This window comes from Dreissena polymorpha, chromosome 4 (assembly GCF_020536995.1).
Source record: "Dreissena polymorpha isolate Duluth1 chromosome 4, UMN_Dpol_1.0, whole genome shotgun sequence".
Taxonomy (NCBI): domain Eukaryota; kingdom Metazoa; phylum Mollusca; class Bivalvia; order Myida; family Dreissenidae; genus Dreissena; species Dreissena polymorpha.
The window spans coordinates 66,588,919-66,612,460 of record NC_068358.1 but is presented as its reverse complement, the minus strand read 5'-3'; the positions used below and the strand labels follow the sequence as shown (position 1 = coordinate 66,612,460).

The 23,542-nt window shown below is 36.2% G+C and overlaps 1 protein-coding gene across 9 annotated transcripts in view; it reads left to right on the top strand.

Annotated features, from left to right (window-relative positions):
* The window catches only part of LOC127879098 (dmX-like protein 2), a 163,999-nt gene that overhangs the window by 85,982 nt on the left and 54,475 nt on the right, over positions 1-23,542 (top strand). For all 9 annotated transcript variants that reach the window (XM_052425729.1, XM_052425727.1, XM_052425724.1 and 6 more), the window contains 2 exons: positions 12,615-12,727; positions 13,211-13,462. In XM_052425729.1, coding sequence (XP_052281689.1) covers positions 12,615-12,727; positions 13,211-13,462 — 365 coding nt within the window. The remainder of the gene's footprint in view (positions 1-12,614; positions 12,728-13,210; positions 13,463-23,542) is intronic.

Below are 23,542 nucleotides of genomic sequence, written 5' to 3'. Positions count from 1 at the left end.
GAAATTTTGCCAGAGATTGAAGCTGGGTCATATGAGCTCAAAAACTAGGTCACAAGGTCAAATATAAAAAAAACATGTTAAAAGTAACTTTTTTGGTCCAAAATAATCTTAATGAATCAGCTTGCATTTTTTTCAGAATAGTCTAGTTCCTTTGGCTTTCAGGTGAGCGCCTTAGGGCCTGATGGCCCTCTTGTTTCCTAAAGTATCAAAGCCATTGCTTTCATACTTGCAACAATTACTAACTATCGTAAGGGGACTGTGCAGGCAAAGTTATGTAACTCTGACTGGCATTTTGATGGAATTATGTGCCCTTTTTATACTTAGAAAATTGAAAATTTGGTTAAGATTTTGTTTTGGTCCACTTTTTAGCTCACCTGAGCACAACGTGCTCATGGTGAGCTTTTGTGATCGCCTTTTGTCCGTCGTCTGTTGTGCATTGTCCGTTGTGCAACGTCAACATTTGCCTTTTTCACTCTCTAGAGGCCACATTTATTGTCCAATCTTCATGACATTTGGTCACAAGATTGGTTTCAATGATATCTTGGATGAGTTCGAAAATGGTATTGTTTGCTTGAAAAACATGGCTGCCAAGGGGCTGGGCATTTTTCCTAATATGGCTATATATGGCTATACCAAAATCTTGTTAACTCTCTAGAGGCCACATTTATTGTTCGATCCTCATGAAACTTGGTCAGAAGACTCATCCCAATGATATCTTGGACGAGTTAGAAAATGATGCCGGTTGGTTGAAAAACATGGCTGCCAGGGGGCGGGGCACTTTTCCTAATATGGCTATAGTAAAACCTTGTTAACACTCTAGAAGCCACATATATTGTCCAATCTTCATGAAATTTGGTCAGAAGATTGGTTTCAATGATATCTTGGATGAGTTCGAAAATGGTAACGTTTGCTTGAAAAACATGGCCGCCACGAGGGCGGGGCATTTTTTCCTTAAATGGCTATATATGGCTATAGAAAAATCTTGTTAACTCTCTAGAGCTCAGTTTCATATCCAGTAGGGATAAAGATATACATATTTCATAGTAAAAACACTCTTTTATTAATATTTCGCCCAAACGGGCTTTATCAAAGTTTACAAATACGAATTCACTACATAGTTATAACTGTTGTATACACCAATAAAGTAAATGTTTTACAACGTCAAATATGACAGGAAATGACGTCATGACGTCGTACTTTACCATGCGATATACAATTGCGCCAAAATACATAATATACATGACATTTCGTTGTATGGTTCTTATACTTGATCAGAAATTCATTCCTCATTGTAATTTTCCAAATTGAATTTGATAATAAAAAGTATTACAATAACATCATATTGTTATATCAATAATAATAACTATATTAATGATAACAATAATTACTATAATAATAATATAGATATTTACTGTACCAACCTAAAAATAATATTCACAAAATCAAAATTCCTATTTTGTAGTCAGCACTATTACTATAATATCTCAACACTAATTCTTATTGACTATATTTATCAACATTTAAACAAATTGAAATGATTAATAATTAATTATTTATAATAATTTTAATTCCAATCTTTTAAATGAAGTTAAATTCTAATGTATTGTGTTCATACATATGCACACATATATACGCATTCCTTCACACTTGTACATATTCACTCATATACTTGCACATATAATTACAGGTACACAAATAAACACCTACATGTGTACATACATACACATATACATATATATATACACACCCACACATATACTCATATATACACACATACATATCCACCCTCTCACATACTTACGCTCGCATGCACTATTGTTGGAGAATTATGCATTTTGAAAATAGTTATCGTTACTTAAACTGTCTACACGAATCTCGTATTGGCCTACACTATCGCCTATAATTCTGCCATACTAAATCGGAAGCTGCTTTTGTGTTAAGTCCATTTGGAACTTCTGTCTTTAACAATTGAATCCAGTTAAGTTCTTTTATCTTGCGGTAGTAATCCGAATTGTCTCTAATATTTTGTAAAACACATACTCCCATGTCTTCTACACTATGTTGTCCGGAGTTAAAATGCTCAGCAACAGGTTTGCTTCTGTGGTGCCTTGTATCTGCCTCATGCTCCTTTAATCGTTCTTTTAGTGAGCGTGATGTCTCCCCCACATAAACTATTTTGCCACACTGTATACAGTTTATTCCATAGATGACGTTACATGCTTCACAGGTCTGCCTTTTGCTAATGGTCACTCCACTCACCCCTCCACGGTTGTGCAACCCCCTTGTTAGCATGTCATACACTACACACTTTTTGGTGCATCTTTCTACTGGATTGACCTCCCTTGTCATAGTACGATTGGTTTTTTCATGCACTAATATATCTGCTATGTTCTTGTCTCGTCTGTATGCAACAATAGGCATTTCATTAAAAACTTCCTTCATTCTATTCGACTCGTGCAGTAGAGGTAGGTGCTTTTTCACAATATCGTGTATGCGTGGTAGTTTTTTCGAGTACGTAAGTACAAGTGGAACTCTTTTCATGTTTTTCTTCTTGTCTTCACTTGGTTTCAAAAGAGTATCCCTATCCAGCTTGTCTGCTCGATCAAATTGCCTGTCAATGATCTTTCCGCTATAGCCACGTTTACGAAGATAGTGTTTTAATTTTTTCTTATGGACCTGATAATCTGTATCTTTAGAACAGATTCTTTTCAGTCTAATGGCTTGACTATATGGAATGGCTTCTTTTGTTTTTCTTGGATGGCTTGATTTGTAGTTTAAATACATGTGCTTGTCTGAGGGTTTTGTGTATAAAGATGTTATTACTTTCCTATCTTCTATCTTCACGATAGTATCCAGAAATTCTATTTCTTTCCCACCAACTCTCATTTCTACTTGAATACTTTCATCAATCTGGTTTGCAAACATAAGGAACTCATTAAGCTTTTCCAGTCCATGTGTCCAAAATCCAAATCCATCGTCGATGTATCTTTTGTAAAAGATTGGTATGAACTCATTCTTCATTAGTTCTTCATCCCATTTACGCATATAGGCACATGCAAAATTCCTCCCCAACTTTGAGCCTATGGCAACTCCTTTTCTTTGTTTATACTCAGTTCCATTGAATGTTATAATATTGTTGTCAAGAACGGTGGTTATCATTTCTTCTATTGCTTTTGAAGGGATGGTTTTGTCTGTTCTAGTTTCAAGTGCTTCTCTACATGCCTCTAAGCCTTTTTGTTTAGGAATGGATGGATAAAGTTTGATAACATCAAAGCAGAAAAGCATTGTATTTTCTGGAATTTCATTGGGGATTTCTTGCAGTTTTGTCAGAAAATCTGTTGTATCTTTAATATAACTTGGTGTTGTTTCTACAAACTCATTCAACTCTTTCTCTGCAACTTCTGCCATGTTTTCTGTGGCCGTCCTAATGCCATTCACTATTGTCCGGTATGGATTGTTATTTTTATGGATTTTTGGATTTCCTTTTAACTTTGCTTCTTGGGGGTGTTTTGGTATTAAGTAATCTTTCAGTTCCTGGTCAATAAGGCCGTCTCTATATAATTTATTTGCTACCTTTTTAACCGCCCTGCTTGCTTCATGTTTACACTTTCCGTTGTTTTTTTCATAAGAATCACATTCATTCATTTCCTTCTCCAGATTTTTGATATAGTCCTCGGTATTAACGACCACAACTCCTGATCCTTTGTCTGCGGGTCGAATGATTATACTTGAATCATTCAGCAAGCTTTGTAAGGCCTTTGATTCTTTGTCACTTATATTTGACTGAACTCTGTCTTTAAGTCCATATAGTATCTCTCGTTTTACCGCGTCAATATATGTATCAAGACTTTTTTCTCTCCCAGGTGTTGGTGTAAATCTACTTTTTTTCTTCATCCATGGTTTGATATTATCTTTCAACAAAATGATCAGGAGAAAGATAATATCAAACCATGGATGAAGAAAAAAAGTAGATTTACACCAACACCTGGGAGAGAAAAAAGTCTTGATACATATATTGACGCGGTAAAACGAGAGATACTATATGGACTTAAAGACAGAGTTCAGTCAAATATAAGTGACAAAGAATCAAAGGCCTTACAAAGCTTGCTGAATGATTCAAGTATAATCATTCGACCCGCAGACAAAGGATCAGGAGTTGTGGTCGTTAATACCGAGGACTATATCAAAAATCTGGAGAAGGAAATGAATGAATGTGATTCTTATGAAAAAAACAACGGAAAGTGTAAACATGAAGCAAGCAGGGCGGTTAAAAAGGTAGCAAATAAATTATATAGAGACGGCCTTATTGACCAGGAACTGAAAGATTACTTAATACCAAAACACCCCCAAGAAGCAAAGTTAAAAGGAAATCCAAAAATCCATAAAAATAACAATCCATACCGGACAATAGTGAATGGCATTAGGACGGCCACAGAAAACATGGCAGAAGTTGCAGAGAAAGAGTTGAATGAGTTTGTAGAAACAACACCAAGTTATATTAAAGATACAACAGATTTTCTGACAAAACTGCAAGAAATCCCCAATGAAATTCCAGAAAATACAATGCTTTTCTGCTTTGATGTTATCAAACTTTATCCATCCATTCCTAAACAAAAAGGCTTAGAGGCATGTAGAGAAGCACTTGAAACTAGAACAGACAAAACCATCCCTTCAAAAGCAATAGAAGAAATGATAACCACCGTTCTTGACAACAATATTATAACATTCAATGGAACTGAGTATAAACAAAGAAAAGGAGTTGCCATAGGCTCAAAGTTGGGGAGGAATTTTGCATGTGCCTATATGCGTAAATGGGATGAAGAACTAATGAAGAATGAGTTCATACCAATCTTTTACAAAAGATACATCGACGATGGATTTGGATTTTGGACACATGGACTGGAAAAGCTTAATGAGTTCCTTATGTTTGCAAACCAGATTGATGAAAGTATTCAAGTAGAAATGAGAGTTGGTGGGAAAGAAATAGAATTTCTGGATACTATCGTGAAGATAGAAGATAGGAAAGTAATAACATCTTTATACACAAAACCCTCAGACAAGCACATGTATTTAAACTACAAATCAAGCCATCCAAGAAAAACAAAAGAAGCCATTCCATATAGTCAAGCCATTAGACTGAAAAGAATCTGTTCTAAAGATACAGATTATCAGGTCCATAAGAAAAAATTAAAACACTATCTTCGTAAACGTGGCTATAGCGGAAAGATCATTGACAGGCAATTTGATCGAGCAGACAAGCTGGATAGGGATACTCTTTTGAAACCAAGTGAAGACAAGAAGAAAAACATGAAAAGAGTTCCACTTGTACTTACGTACTCGAAAAAACTACCACGCATACACGATATTGTGAAAAAGCACCTACCTCTACTGCACGAGTCGAATAGAATGAAGGAAGTTTTTAATGAAATGCCTATTGTTGCATACAGACGAGACAAGAACATAGCAGATATATTAGTGCATGAAAAAACCAATCGTACTATGACAAGGGAGGTCAATCCAGTAGAAAGATGCACCAAAAAGTGTGTAGTGTGTGACATGCTAACAAGGGGGTTGCACAACCGTGGAGGGGTGAGTGGAGTGACCATTAGCAAAAGGCAGACCTGTGAAGCATGTAACGTCATCTATGGAATAAACTGTATACAGTGTGGCAAAATAGTTTATGTGGGGGAGACATCACGCTCACTAAAAGAACGATTAAAGGAGCATGAGGCAGATACAAGGCACCACAGAAGCAAACCTGTTGCTGAGCATTTTAACTCAGGACAACATAGTGTAGAAGACATGGGAGTATGTGTTTTACAAAATATTAGAGACAATTCGGATTACTACCGCAAGATAAAAGAACTTAACTGGATTCAATTGTTAAAGACAGAAGTTCCAAATGGACTTAACACAAAAGCAGCTTCCGATTTAGTATGGCAGAATTATAGGCGATAGTGTAGGCCAATACGAGATTCGTGTAGACAGTTTAAGTATCGATAACTATTTTCAAAATGCATAATTCTCCAACAATAGTGCATGCGAGCGTAAGTATGTGAGAGGGTGGATATGTATGTGTGTATATATGAGTATATGTGTGGGTGTGTATATATATATGTATATGTGTATGTATGTACACATGTAGGTGTTTATTTGTGTACCTGTAATTATATGTGCAAGTATATGAGTGAATATGTACAAGTGTGAAGGAATGCGTATATATGTGTGCATATGTATGAACACAATACATTAGAATTTAACTTCATTTAAAAGATTGGAATTAAAATTATTATAAATAATTAATTATTAATCATTTCAATTTGTTTAAATGTTGATAAATATAGTCAATAAGAATTAGTGTTGAGATATTATAGTAATAGTGCTGACTACAAAATAGGAATTTTGATTTTGTGAATATTATTTTTAGGTTGGTACAGTAAATATCTATATTATTATTATAGTAATTATTGTTATCATTAATATAGTTATTATTATTGATATAACAATATGATGTTATTGTAATACTTTTTATTATCAAATTCAATTTGGAAAATTACAATGAGGAATGAATTTCTGATCAAGTATAAGAACCATACAACGAAATGTCATGTATATTATGTATTTTGGCGCAATTGTATATCGCATGGTAAAGTACGACGTCATGACGTCATTTCCTGTCATATTTGACGTTGTAAAACATTTACTTTATTGGTGTATACAACAGTTATAACTATGTAGTGAATTCGTATTTGTAAACTTTGATAAAGCCCGTTTGGGCGAAATATTAATAAAAGAGTGTTTTTACTATGAAATATGGAACTCTCTAGAGGCCACATTTATTGTCTGATCTTCATGAAACTTGGTCAGAAGATTCATCCTAATAATATCTTGGACGAGTTTGAAAATGATGCTGGTTGGTTGAAAAACATGGCCGCCAGGGGACAGGGCATTTTTCCTTATATGGCTTTTGTAAAACCTTGTTAACACTCTAGAGGCCACATTATATTCCGATCGTCATGCAATTTGCTCAGAAGATTTGTCTCAATAATATCTTAGATGATTTAAAAAATGGTAACCTTTGCTTGAAAAACATGTCTGCCATGGGGCGAGGCATTTTTCCTTATATGGCTATAGTACAATCTTGTTAACTCTCAAGAGGCCACAGTTATTGTCCAATCTTCATTAAACTTGGTCAGAAGATTTATCCCAATAATATCTTGGACGAGTTCGAAAATGATGCCAGTTGGTTGAAAAACATGGCCACCAGGGGGCGGGGCATTTTTCCTTATATGGCTATAGTGAAACCTTGTTAACACTCTAGAGGCCACATTTATTTTCCGATCTTAATGAAACTTGGTAAGAAGATTTATCCCAATAATATCTTGTTATCTCAGGTGAGCGATTTTGGGTCTTTCAGGCCCTCTTGTTTCCTAAAGTATCAAAGCCATTGCTTTCATTCTTGCAACACTTACTTACTATCGTAAGGGGACTGTGCAGGCAAAGTTATGTAACTCTGACTGGCATTTTGACAGAATTATGTGCCCTTTTTATACTTAGAAAATTGAAAATTTGGTTAAGTTTTGTGTTTAGATCCACTTTTTACCTAAAGTATCAAAGCCATTGCTTTCATACTTGCAACACTTACTATCGTAAGGGGACTGTGCAGGCAAAGTTATGTAACTCTGACTGGCATTTTGACAGAATTATGGGCCCTTTATACTAGAAAATTTGGTTAAGTTTTGTGTTTTGGTCCACTTTATTCCTAAAGTATCATAGGCATTGCTTTCATGCTTGGAACACTCGCAAACTATCATAAGGGGACAGTAAAGGACAAGTTGCATAACTCTGGTTGCCATTTTTAGCTCACCTGAGCGATAGCTCAGGGTGAGCTATTGTGATCACTCAGCGTCCGTCCCTCCGTCCGTCTGTCTGTCTGTCTGTAAACAATTTGTAAACATCTTCTTCTACTAAACCATTGAGCCAATTTCAACTAAATTTCATGTGGAGCATCCCTAGGTCATGGGACAAAAGAATTGTTAAAAAAAAATTGATCACATAACCAAGATGGCCGCCATGACCATATATGGTAAAAACCTTAAAAAATCTTCTTGTCAGAAACCGCTCATCAGATTTTCAAAAAATTTCACAGGGATGACCTTTGAAGGCTCCCCTGAAAAAGTTGTTCAAAGAAATTTGATTCGTCAAAAAACATGGCCGCAGGAGCTCGTTGAACTTTGCATGTTTATTCGTTTTTGCCTATTTTATGAAAACTTTCAAAAATCTTCCACATTTTTTGTCCGATCCTTTCCAAATTTGCACAGTTTCTTTATATCAATTAGGACACGAACCCTACAAAAAATTAGCATTATTGGTCCATGAAGTACAGAATTACCTCCCCTTGAATTGAGAAAATGGTGTTTATGCAATAAAGTCCAAATTTTTCATCCAATTCTTTCCAAACTTGTAAGGATTTAGCATGGTTCAAACAAGGGAAACAACTATGGTTTATGCATGTTCTTTTTATTACAGATTTGCCTCCCTTTAATTCATTCAAAATCTCATTTTACAACAGAGATTCCAAATCTGACCTGTAAATGAGCCCCATATTTACTGCCAGTGCTAGGTTACCTTTTCCCATTTGATCATTCTTAAGTAATGCTGCTACTGCTTCTGCTACTGCTACTGCTACTACTACTACTACTACTACTACTACTACTACTACTACTACTACTACTACTACTACTACTACTACTACTACTACTACTACTACTACTACTACTACTTCTACTACTACTACCATTACTACTACTACTACTACTACTACTACTACTACTACTACTACTACTACTACTACTACTACTATACTACTACTGCTACTACTTCTACTACTACTACTAGTACTACTACTACTAGTACTACTACCACCACCACCACCACCACCACCACCACGTCTACTATAACTACTTCTACTACTACTGCCACTACTACTACTACTTTTACCACTACTACTACTACTACTACTACGGCTACCACTACTACTACTACTACTACTACGACGACTACTACTTCTACTACTACTACTACTACTACTACTACTTCTACTACTACTACTACTACTACTACTACTACTACTACTACTACTACTACTACTACTACTACTACTACTACTACTACTACTACTACAACTACTATTACTACTACTTCTACTACTACTACTACTACTACTACTACTACTACACCACCACCACCACCACTACCATTCACAGTGACAAAAAACGTATTCACACAATGGCTGCTACTACAACTTATAGCCCATATAGGGGGGCATGCATGTTTTACAAACAGCCCTTGTTTCTATGGGATTTTAACCACAACTGTTCATGTTTATCTCCGACACATATTTTTAGGTCACCTGTCATGAAGTGACACGGTGAGCTTATGTGATCGTGTGATGTTCGGCGTCTGTTGTGCGTGCCTGCGTGTGTCCGTCCGTCAACAATTTGTTTGTGTAGACAGTAGAGGTCACAGTTTGCATCCAATCTTGATAAAATTTGGTCAAAATGTTTATCTTGATGAAATCCGGTTTGGGATTGTATTTGGGTCATCTGGGGTCAAAAACAAGGTCACTAGGTCAAATAATAGAACAACCTTCTGTAGACAATAGAGGTCACAGTTTTCATCCAATCTTTATGAAATTTGGTCAGAATGTTTATCTTGATGAAATCTGGGTTGGGATTTTATTTGGGTCATCTGGGGTCAAAAACTAGGTCACTAGGTCAAATAATAGAAAAACCTTGTGTAGACATTAGAGATCACAGTTTTCATCCAACCTTTATGAAATTTGGTCAGAATTCTTGATGAAATCTGAGTGGGATTGTATTTGGGTCATCTGGGGTAAAAATCTAGGTCAAATAAATAGAAAAACCTTGTGTTGACAATAGAGGTCACAGTTTTCATCCAATATTTATGAACTGTGGTCAGAATGTTTATCTTGATGAAATCTGGATTGGGATTGTATTTGGGTCATCTAGAGTCAGGAACTAGGTCACTAGGTCAAATCATAGAAAAACATTGTGTAGACAATAGAGGTCATAGTTTTCATCTGATCTTAATGAGTCAGGTGAGCGATTCAGGGCCATCATGGCCCTCTTGTTACGGAATTATGGCCCTTTTTTGACTGAGAAACTTTGAATATTTGGTTACATTTTCTGTTTAGATCCACTTTACTTTTAAAGAATCAAGGCTTTTGCTTTTAAACTTAAAATACTTTCATGCTATCATGAGGGTACTGTTGAATTTTACCTTGACCTTTGAATGACCTTGACTCTCAAGGTCAAATTATTAAATTTTGCTAAAATTGCCATAACTTTTTTATTTATGATTAGATTCGATTGATACTTTGACAAAACAACTCTTATCTGACATACCACAATTGACTCCGTCCAAACCATTCCCCCCCCCCCCCCCCGAATTTCCCCCCCCCCCCCCTCAATCCCCCCTCAATCCCCCCATTATTTTTTTTTTAATTAAAGATCATCTAATAAATGACCACCACACCTTCACACTATAACCCCCACCCACCCCCAAAAAATAATGTTTATGCCCCCCAGTAGGGTGGCATATAGCAGTTGAACTGTCCGTCAGTGTCAACCAGTCTGTCTGTCCGTCCGAAAAAAACTTTTAACATTGGCCATAACTTCTTCACTTTTTAAGATAGCAACTCGATATTTGGCATGCATGTGTATCTCATGGAGCTGCACATTTTGAGTGGTGAAAGGTCAAGGTCATCCTTTAAGGTCAAATGTCAAATTTATGGTGTCTGTCCGTCCGAAAACTTTAACATTGGCCATAACTTTTTCAATATTGAAGATAGCAACTTGATATTTGGCATGCATGTGTATCTCATGGAGCTGAACATTTTGACTGGTGAAAGGTTAAGATGAAGGTCATTCTTCAAGGTCAAATGTCAAATATATGGCATCTGTCTTCTCCGAAAACTTTAACATTGGCCATAATTTTTTGAATATTGAAGATAGCAACTTGATATTTGGCATGCATGTGTATCTCATGAAGCTGCACATTTTGAGTGGTGGAAGTTCAAGGTCAAGGTCATCATTCAAGGTCATCATTCAAGGTCAAAAAATAAAAATAAAAATCAAAGCGGAGTTCTTATGAAGCTGCACATTTTGAGTGGTGGCAGTTCAAGGTCATCCTTCAAGGTCAAGGGCATCCTTCAAGGTAAAAGGTCAAAAAACAAATTAAAAATTTCAAAGCGGCATTATCATGAAGCTGCACATTTTGAGTGGTGGAAGGTCAAGGTCATTCTTCAAGGTCAAGGTCATCCTTCAAGGTCAAAGGTCAAAAAAATATTTAAAGCGGCGTTATCATGAAGCTGCACATTTAGAGTGGTGTAGGTTCAAGGTCAAGGTCATCCTTCAAGGTCAAAAGTAAAAAAAAAAAATCAAAGTGGTGTTATCATGAAGCTGCACATTTTGAGTGGTAGAAGTTTAAGGTCAAGGTCATCCTTCAAGGTAAAAAAAAAATTAAAATTAAAAGCGGCGTTTTCATGAAGCTGCACATTTTGAGTGGTGGAAGTTCAAGGTCGAGGTCATCCTTCAAGGTCAAGGTCATCCTTCTAGGTCAAAGGTCAATTTTTTTATAAACATTCAAAGCGGCGTTCACATGAAGCTGCACATTTTTAGTGGTGGAAGTTCAAGGTCATTCTTCAAGGTCAAGGTCATCCTTCAAGGTCAAAGGTAAAAAAAAAAATAATTTCAAAGCGGCGTTATCATGAAGCTGCACATTTTGAGTGGTGGAAGTTCAAGGTCAAGGTTATCCTTCAAGGTCAAGGTCATCCTTCAAGGTCAAGGTCAAAAAAAATAATTTTTCAAAGCGGCCTTCTCATAAAGCTGCACATTTTGAGTGGTGGAAGTTCAAGGTCAAGGTCATCCTTTAAGGTCAAAGGTAAAAAAAAATAAAAAATTAAAAGCGGCGCAATAGGGGGCATTGCGTTTCTGACAAACACATCTCTTGTTTTTTTCAAACATGGTTAAAAAAACAAAAAAAAAATATTTTTATGTTTTTATTTTTGAAATACCTTCCAACCATCCCACCCAAGAATCATCCCCCCCCCCCCCCCCCCCCCCCCCCCCCCAAAATAAATATATAATTTTTTTTTTTGCATTTTTTTGGCATTTTTGGAAGAAAATGTAATAAATGACCACACCCCCACACTAAGCACCCCTCTCCACTCCACCCCTCCCTCCTTTGTGATTGAAATTGAGATAGGTCCCTACACATTTAAAAAAAAAAATAGATGAGCGGTCTGCACCCGCAAGGCGGTGCTCTTGTTATATCTTCTTATTACTTAAAAATTTTCTGCTGATTTAAAGTGTTGTATTCTATATCATACTTTCAAGCATATGAACAGCGCTGTAAAAAGTGGGCTTTAAAAGCGGAAAGTGTAGTCCCTGATTTGCCTGTGTGGGTTTATCATCTGGGACAACACTTTATGCAAATGCATTCAGCCCCTTTACCTAGAGTGAGGCTCCTATTAAAAGCTTTACACTCACTCTTGACATACACATTCAGTTCATGCCATGGTGTTGTTTCAGTGCCAACTTTATCTGTGGTACAAGTCACCTGATGTCTGGTGTACGGAGACTTCGTAACAAGTCCATCACTGCCCCAGATGACATTGTGAATACCCCACCTGCTAAATGGCCAGGTAAATCATGTCTCCAGGGTTTCATGTAATTGGATATAGTATATCAAATTTAAGGTACGATTTAATGTTAGGAAAGGTATACTAGCCAAGGATTATATCCTTGATTGTTGCTCAAATTTCTAATACAATGTTTGAAAAAATGGGCTTCAAAAAAAGTGAGAAAACATAAGGTCCAGGCCCCAGCCCTTGTAAAGGTTAACCATGGATTAATGATAACCATGGTTAGATTTAAGGTATTTAGATTATTCATGTTAAATGTAACACAAAGTATGATCTTAAAACAAAAAAACTAAGCCTTTATAGTGTATTTTATGCCAGTAATGAAAGAGAAATATGTGTCCTGACTTTGTCCATGGTTTATTTTTCGAAATTGCTTTTTTTATGTAAAAACTGTTTCATGTCAGTTAATTCATCCTTACTATTAATAACTGGCATTTGATACACTGCTTAACATAAATGTCATTAACTCTATTGGTGCTTCAGGTGTGACCTCTCTACGGGTACTCCTGGCGAGGGAGAAAGACGAGGACTCCCCCAAGCTGAACATTCTGCTCACAGAGTCCCTCTTCGCTGTGTTTGTCAGCCTGTTCATCAATGCCCTAACCACGTACGACTGCTTCATACTCTACCGACTTACTGCACACAAGTTTGACATGCAGATGTGGTCCTCTGTGTTTGGTGGTGGCGTAAAAACCATAGTGCGCCTTGGGAGCTCCAATTCTCCCAAGATGGGACGTAAGTAGTATTCGTTCTTACAGTGTGTGTATCTAATTGGTCAGTCTGTCAGTCCGTTTCTGTCACAAAACTTGTTAGGGCTATATCTCAGAAATTATAAATGATATCAGCATGAACATTCATAGGTGTATAGATATCAATGAGGAGAAGTGCCGTTCACAAGAACCATAACCTTACCTATTGCCCATTGTTTTTTGTATGATGCATTTTTTCAGGGCTATATCTTAGATACCATGCAAGATTACAACATGAAACTTCATGGGTGTATTTATATTATTGAGGAGAAGTTCAATGCTTAAAAACCATAACCCTTCACTTTCTTAAGAAAGAGTTATTACCCTTTGTTGTTTTTATGATGAAACTTTCAGGGCTTTTTCTCAGATATGATACAAGATTTCAACATGAAACTTCATGGGTGTGTAGGTATCATGAGGAGAATTGCAATTCATAAAAACAAGTACCCTACACTTAATTATTACTTATAAATTATTACCCTACTCTTAATGATTATACTTCATATCAAACAATGTCCACCGATCCATAAACAAAGTTTATTTGGCGGGGATATTAATTCAACGAATTTGCTTCTTCTGTATAAAATAGTGTAGTTGTTTCTTTGTTTATTTTTTCAATTTCCAATTTTGAAAGTGAAATCACTGATATCGAATTTGTCATTCAAAATTCAATTTACAATCTGTTGGACCAAATCTTTTCAGTTCAGTTTTCTTGGTCTCTTTTAGACTCATTTAGTCTGTCCAGATATTATTTACATATAAAGGCTACTTTGAAGTCATTCCTGCTGTTCTTATATGTAATCACCTAATGTTGTTAGACATATCATATTTTTATGCCTCCAGTAGGTTGGCATATAGCAGTTGAACTGTCCGTTAGTCAGTATGTCAGTCCGTCCGTCCGTCCGAAAAAAATAATTAACGTTGGCCATAACTTTTGCAATATTGAAGATAGCAACTGGTTAGTTGGCATGCATGTGTATCTTATGAAGCTGCACATTTTGAGTGGTGGAAGTTCAAGGTCAAGGTCATCCTTCAAGGTCAAAAGTCAACACAAACAAAAAAAAAAAAAAATAATAATATTTCAAAGCGGTGCAAAAGGGGGCATTGTGTTTCTGACGAACACATCTTTTGTTATTTTATTAAAGTTTGTTGTTGAATAACACAGGTTCAAGGGTAAAAATGCAGGAAAGTAAATTACAAGTTTTTGTTTATTTTAAACCTATTTATTTTATCTCTATTGCATCAAAAGCCTATCGCTAATTAATTTACTATATAGTATGTTTCTTGGGTTGAACAAGTACTTGGTGTTTTGGGGGGAAATCTAAAGAACGCTCCCACATTGGGAATGGAATCAATGGCCTCCTGGTCCCCAAAAGGACACCATGTTCACACCACAGCAACCCATCTTTTTTATATAGAGCAGTCAAGGACTTCCTTGTTTGTGGCACTGTGCTCTAATTTCAAGTATTGTGATTAGAATGAGTTCCATAAAATTGAGCCTTGTTCTGGGAAAATATTACTTAATGCATATGTGCAGTTTTGTCCCAGATTAGCATGTGCAGTTTACACAGGCTAATAAGGGATGACACTTTGCGCCTAGACAGTATCTTTGTTTAGAAGAGACTTTTGTAAAACACAAATTTAAAAAAGCAGAAATTGTTGTCCCTGATTTGCCTGTGAAGACTGTAAAGGCTTATCTTTAACAACACTCTGAATAAGCATTTAGCCCTGTTTTCCCAGAACGAGGATTAATTATTAACACAATGTGAAGCTGTTTAAATGTCATAAATACTGACCTGCTATCTCATTGCTTCTCCTTTCCAAGGGAAATTAACTCATTCGGAATTTTAACTGGGAATCCGCCACCTCAATACCGTAATACAGTCCAGGTCAAACATAGTGCAATGCAACCTAGGCAAAAATGGGTAACCAACCCTCAATATTCTTTCCGGATCGACCAGGTGTATACGCCGTCTTTTACGGCTCTGAATTGAAAATTGTTTTTCTATTTATTTCAATTGGTTGATTGGGGTTTTGAATGGATAAATTGTGTTATTTATCTTTATATTAATCATTCGGATTAATTTATGTGGATTTAATGGATTTGTGTTTCATTTGTAAAGGTAAGCCATGCTTGCTTTTATCGAACAATTGTTTATTTCTACCATGCTGGGTGTTTTCAGGCGCGAACGACCACGTGCAAAACGTGCTCTTCTAATACATTGCTAGAACGTGTTAAGCATGTTCTTGTAATGTGTTACGAGATTGTGCAAAGCGTGTTCTTCTCATTTGTTGACAGATTGTTTTATCATTTGCCATTGTGTGAGACAGTGATTCATTTTGAAATCTACATCAGTGAGTCCCTGGGACTCGCATTTTTTGAAACAATGGGTCCAAACTGAAACATTGGGTCCCAGATTGTGTCTTTGTAAATAGACACTTTCAGTTATTCGCATTTACTAGTGTAAGAGTTGTGTCCCTTAGCCGGATGTGACGTAATGAGATGATACAAAATCCGCCAGAGAGAAAATTGTACAGTGTCGCTGATTATATCAACGTCTCTTGCACTATACCGTATATGCGTAAATTGCACAAATATTTCAATTTTTATTATATTGACGCCTATTAAAGCTATCGCTTTTCGCAATTTCATTTTAGTACAGTCAATCTTGTGGATGCGACCACTTGTATTAAGCGACCTTTGTCTTATGCGACCATTTTGAAATCCCACGGAGCTTTTTCGCTATATAATGATATTGTATTAAGCGACTTTTGTCTTACGCGACCAGCGACCGCTGATTTGTGTGTATTTTGATGTCCGAATCTTGTATTAAGCGACCACTAGGAGGTAAAAGTGGTTAATCTATCGATCTTTCAGGGACAAATCCGTGTTAATTGTTTATCTAAGCCGATAAGATGTACTGTTACACCTCTGCTTTGTTTTCACAACCATTATGATTATGCTTTGTCTCGTTGACCGGTTCTGACCGGTATTGTTGTAGACTGCGTATTAATTTATTGAGTTGAATAATAGGGGAACGTATTGCGCACAGTCTACAGCTTAAATAGTTTACTATGTGGATCGTTAAGAGACAATGCCGATTTTTCTCGAGTATATATAACAGGTGCAGAAACAATGCACTGTACGCTACAAACATTTCCTGAGAAGTGCGGAAAATAAACTATTAATCGGCAACATCTGTCGAAATCCGTACATTACCAATTTGTAATAATGCTAATTAGTAGATATTTGTAAGCCAATTACATTGTTATTTACTTAATAAATTTTCCAACCAGGTCTGATTGTTTGTTTTCAATTGACGTGTTTTAATTTTTTCAGCTCATTATGTATCATAATCGAGTTAGATTTCCTTAAGCGTACATGCAGAAATTAAAATGTCAAAACAAAAAGTGTTAACGTTGAACGAGAAAATTCTGGTTTTGGAATTGTCAAAGAGTATAAGTGCACGTAAAATCGCAGACGAGATTGGAGTCGGAAAAACCCAAATTCAGAACATTCTTAAGCGTAAAGCCGAGGTGCTTGAAGACGTGGAAATAATGTGTCAGGTGAAAAAAAACGCGCAATATAGAAACGGAAAGAGAAATACATGTGATAATATATCATAGCTTTTGGCTTCTGACATTTATTTCTAGTTTTAGCTGTACACATGTATATGTAGACTGTTACACATTTTTAGCAAAATTCTTTGTTCTTAGGAAAAATATTTCCTTGTCTATGTTGTTTTTGCAAATAAATATGTACACACAGTTGATTTATAATAAATGATAATTTATAATAAGTGAAAAATAAAACACATTATAAGTAAAATATTGTTTATGTATTGTGTTTATATTCATTTTATTATAAAAGTTAAAATCATTGTGGATAAAAGAGATAATCCTTCATATAGATAAAAATTGAGGGTAAGCATTCTTCCAGAATGGCCTTTTGTATTCAAAGACCGTTTTATTAAGAGACCACTTTTGATTACTCCCTTGAGTGGTCTCTTAATACAAGATTGACTGTACATTGAAGCGTGAAAATACATTAAACATTCCGTTCAATAACCCTGTGTGTCGCAAGACAAATCCCGCACTGTTACCACTAAACTTTAAACGTAAATATTTTATTATATGCCAATTATTGAAAAAAGCGCCGAATATGGTTTATATTTTAATGGTGTTGATCATTGGCAAATGATTTGAGCGCTCTTATACAACTTGGGAACATGACCTGTACCATTGAAAATGGGAATTGAAGTGTCAATTCACCCCACCTGCAAAGTTTAGACTCTGCCCACTGGTTGGCAAAAAGAGGTGGAATTCATATAAGCGCATAAAGGGAAGGCTGACCAAATCATCGTTTGTAATGATAATCATGCAACATATCAAATAAAATTTTACTAGTTTTGTCTGAATAAAACATTTGCATGCAAGGAAATGCATTTTTTAAACGATTATATTGTTGTTATTAATTGATTTTACTAACAACGAACTCGGGAGTAGAACACAATGTAAGAGCTCAGTATGTGGTTATGACAAAAATCTCCATCCTTGGCACTTCTTCGCAACCATATTTTGTTAAAAAATTCTCATCAATTGAACTTATTTCAGAATAAATTAAATTTAACAAACGAAAACAAGTAATGATGAAAACAAACAACAATTAAATAGATCGATTTTATGTACGCAACATATTTTTCCCAATTTGAAACTTTATTTGTTTGAAAAAACGTACCTTGTTACACATAAAATAAATTCTCTTGAATAATGTAATTGTTTGATTTAATTGTTCACACCAATGTTGACACTCTTTGTTGCAGCATTTTTATCCCGGTGTTTTATTGCACCTTTGTTCATCACAACCCGATTATCTCGTTATGATCGGATACTGCCCAGACAATTACAAAGAAAACAAGGTGTCATAAACCCAGGGACCTATACTTGGGTCCCTGCATAAACCACATGTTGCAGCCTAGTGTCTGGTAATTAAACACAATTTATGATACCCCCATGTCATCCCCCCTTGGCATATTTACCAGTCATTTTAGCAAAATTTTTAAGCTAAAATATATTTGCCTCAATAAAATATTTTAACATTAAAAAGAATGAAGACATTTTCGGAAATGGATTTACAGGAAAAAGTGAATATGTATTAGCCAGTTTTATCATAATAATACAGTGTTTAATAACTATAAATAAATTTAAAATATTGTGCAATTTAACTGCTACACAATTGAGGTATTTAACGCGTACCGGCAAATGTAAACTTCGCTATTACGTGTATAGATTTAAGTACGTTATTTCAGTGTACGAAACACCATCATGAAAACAAGCAATCACAATAGAGTAAACAATACTTGTGTTAAATAAATTAAATATGTAGATTTATTGATCATAAAATGCTAGATTGGTATTACTCCTTATCATTAGTAAAGAGAGTTCAATATACGTGCAAAGACAGTTCAATTTGCATAATATGCAAAGTTCTTTTCTGTATGTATGCTAACATTTATTAATATTGTCATTCAATGTAAACAAAACGAAAATCCATTCAATGGAACATTTAACAATTGTTATGTATTCTGCTTTTTTAGGGCTTTGTTTTACAATTGATTAAATGCATCTCTTACACATTCAATCGCTGATGAACAACAACAATATTCACACCACTTGTAATTGTGATCAAATAAATATATCTTTCATTATTTTTTAAACATCGTTTATAAAAATCTTACTTTAAGAAAGAATACGGCTTATTTAGTTGTTTTGTTTTGTGGGATTTTCAGTATTTAGTCGTCCGATCACGTTCTCTGATGAACATTATACTGCTGCTGTATCAGCAGTATAAACCGAATATCAAAATTTCATTAGAAAATGATATATTTGTAACAATTAGGTAAGTACAAATCTTTTCGTGCATATGTTCAGTCCGTTTACATCGTTGAAAAAAACTTTTTCTAACAAGATTTCTGTTCTCGTTTACAATCGACACACTCGATTATCATCGCATGACGTCGCACAAGGGAGATAATTAAAAACCGGCAATATTACTGAAAGGGTCTATTCGTTACAAATAATCTACTTAACATGATACGCCTTAGCCATGGGCTCTTTTATGCAATTTTACAGCTAAAAACAGAAATAGGTTTATAGCAAGTAAAATCTTTATTTGTTTTTACTTTTAATAACAAAGAGTGAAACATATATTAACCAGAGAACTTTTAACATCTTTAACAATTTGGACTAACTAGAGTTTTAATAAATTGGATTACTAGTGTTTATAATTTTTTGGTCAAAATTAGCCCTTTCAAACAATGTGACAAAAGACAATTTCTCCTTTGGTCAAAAGGTTTACACCTTCAATACAGATTTTGTGTAACAACACTCATAAAGGTGTAAAGCCTTCTCGCCTTGTTTTTTCTCCAAACAGGGAGAGCTTTTTCCACAAATTCATTCCCGGCAAAATTGCACAACTCATAAGTTTGTCTTGTTTTCGTACAGTTAACCTGTTCCTGAATTTGGTCAAGACCTTATTCTGTACAGAAAAAACCCTCTCACATCCTGCAGTATGAACAGCAGATGTCTGTGTTGTTATATGTACTTACATTCTATGTTACCTAGGACGGAATACTGTACGATCTGTATCACTATTATGTATGTACCCTATACAAATAAAAGATGCTATTTATTTTAAAACTTGCTAATTTTTATTTGCCACTTTAGAAAAAACAACAATGCTCTATTAATCCAGAAAGGTATAATAACATCGCTTTACTGTCTGCGCTCACAACAGACAAACGCAAACTGTGTTTTCCGCCGTTTATTCTTCACATTTAAACCATATGGTTTACATCGAGGATGCGTTATCGATAAATATCTACACAGCGAGTTTAAATTGTTGAGGATCAATTTTGAAAACCTTTTTGGGTGGCATTTTCTTTGTTTACTATCCGGGACAGCCAATTAAACATCTAATGAACTTTTAATATAACGCCGTAACTAATTGGATAATTGATATATTTCAACCAATTAAATACGTGTACTACATTCCGAATGTAGTAATGTGACTTCCGTTCTACTTTTAAAACAATGTTGACATGTGTTTCGCTTATCTCCACGAATCTAACTTGGTATCATGTAGAACATTGACGATGTTGAAAATCGGAGTTTTTAAACAATGCGTCCTGAGGACACACATGTTTAAGAATGATGCCTCCCCTGCAGAAAAAAAACATGTGTCTGGCACGCGGGACGCACAGCAAAATGAATCACTGGTGCAATAATGATTTTAACGTTCTTTATGACAATCTAATTGATTGTCATTTTATTTTTTCATCTGTTTTGAATTAAACTTTTGTTTAATTTATGATATACGGCAGTATTATTATAATTTTCATTATGGTCAAATAATGATTTTATGTGCCGTATGATAATCTGGTCTGTGACCAGTTTATGGTTGAATATGTTTTGCTCTTGTTTTTCATATAATCGACTACATGATGGTCGCAGAAACAAGAGTGGATAAATACCCGGGTATCCGAGTCACCGGGTATCAGGCATGATGGCGACAGTACTTTGCTAAGTCTCTTCGGCAGTCGGTCAACATCAGACCATATGGCGACACCCGTCAGCCGGTCTTTGCCTGATGGCATTGGTCAAGGATATCCACCAATGCCGGACCATTTGGCATCCGCCATACGGTCATTATCCTTTGACAACACTGGTCATGATATGACCGGTACGTCACTGGGGACGTTGATCAGGGACCTTTGGCTCTGCATTAATTGACGTCTGACCGTCCGGTCCGGTCACCGTTCATCACCGGTCCGGTCACCCCTTCATGATATGACCTGTTTGGTGCGATCATGATATGACCGGCTGGTTACCAGTCATGTCACCGGTCCGGTCATTGATCACGGTCCGGTCCGTTCACCGGTCTGGTCAGGTCACCGTCAACAGTCATCAGTTAGGCCTGCCACCGATAACACCAGTCACCGGTCAAGAAAAAGAACTTGGTCTTCATCATCAGATTATTCTTCTTCCTCCTATTCGTCGTCGAATGCATCGTCTTCATCAAGGAGTAGACATCGGACACGCTTTTCTTCGTCGAGCAGTTCTCGTAAGCGATCACGTCGTCACTCACAGAAACGGTATTCTAGAAGATCTCGGTCTCATTGCAGCAGATCCCATCTTGACAGCGCAGCCGATCCAGATCTCGACATCGCAGGAAACAAGGACGTTGTCAACCTTCACGTAGACATCATCGGACTTCATTGAGCACAACAGGATAGACATCGGACACGACTCTCCTTCATTGAGCACAACAGGATAGTTATCGAACATACCTCTCCTTCATTGAGCAGTTCTCGGCGTTGATACGCTCGTAAGTGATCACGTCAACGCTCACGGAGACAATATTGTAGGAGACAATATTTCCAGCATAGCAGAACAATATTTCGGCATCACAGTTATATGGGATGTCGCAACTTCTCACATAGGCGTAAATGAACCTACTGGTCATAGTTCTCCATTTTATTCCTTTACGGAATATCATGTCTCCATTCCATGTAAGATGGTTTTTCTTATGGCATCCACACATGTTGCAGTCACCGAATCGTATTTGTATACGAACACTAGTTCGTTTAACTTTCAGGCTTCGGTATTAGGTGTTCATTTCTCCACTACGACTACAATGGACACTATGACTATAAATACTGGTAATCTACCATTGTTTTCTGGTTTACAGTATCAGATGACTTCGTGAATGGTCATTCTTCTGCACCAGATATTTCCATTCTGACGCAGTTATATTATACCGGTCCGTATAGATTCCACCATATTTGGGTCTTTAACCGGTTATGTCACCGGCATAATTATTATGACTGGTCCGTTCACCTGGCTACAGTCAACGGTCATTGACTGGTCCGGTTAGGTCACCAATTACCAATCACCGGTATTCCACCGGTGTTTTCATCTGTCAATTTTACAGTATCACGGGTATCGTCTACATTACCTAGTTGTATACCCCTGGCTATGATTGTATTAAATACAATATTTTATGGATTCAACAATCTACATGACATTTTGTGTTTTTCAATACTGATGTTCTACTGGCAACCGTTGGTTACCAAATCATCTCCGCTGACTTGGTCTATGGTTGATTTTCCTGACCAGCTATCCATTCTGGTGCTGGTCATGAACTACTAATACTAGAAGATTTTGAAATACCTATATCTGTTATTTCTACTTCTATCTCAACCGGCTACATGCAGACTTCTGGTCTTGCAGATAGATCGGCTGAAGCAGGCTCGGAGTCTAGCATTGAGGTCGAACATAACTATTTGATTACTATTTGACCTCTATTAATTTATGTTTGAGACCCAAAGGATGAATTGTTTTAACCGCCTTTACCTGTCGGCTACAGACTTTGCAGTCAGTGTAACGGAACAGTTGGGACACATACGTGACGCTAGCAGGATTAGCAAGACGACATTTAGTGTCGACTTCTGCTTTTCTATTGCTCCTACGACAGTGCATTTTTGTCTTGCAGTTCTTTCTGTCGAATTATTTTTCCGTTGGGTTCAAATAAATGTAATTGCGCATGCGCAGCAATGATTTTGCAATGGCGTACGCAAATTGATGCTAAGTATATCGAAGAACGTTGTTTATCAACTAACGCTAGTAATGAGCGTTATGCGATCGTAAATGGCAGTATATACCGGTATGCTGAACAACGTCAATAATGCAGTTCACAGAAATCAATCCAGCAGGGTATGCGATTGTTATACATTCGTCCACTTGACATTATAAACTGGAAATATCTTGCCTTCTTGGTGAGTTTTTTGAATAACCGAGTTTTTGCCATAATTTCATGGAATCTTCTTAATGAACCATGGGATTATGGTTCTACGACCTTTTTAAATCTCCTGTACAATTATTTTCAGGAAACTTCTTCACAGGTCAAATATCATATCTCAGAGAGACATATTTTTACTGATCCAAACATGTGCCACTACATGTCTGGCCATTATTTAGTTATCTCTACAGAAGAACGTTTTTTTCT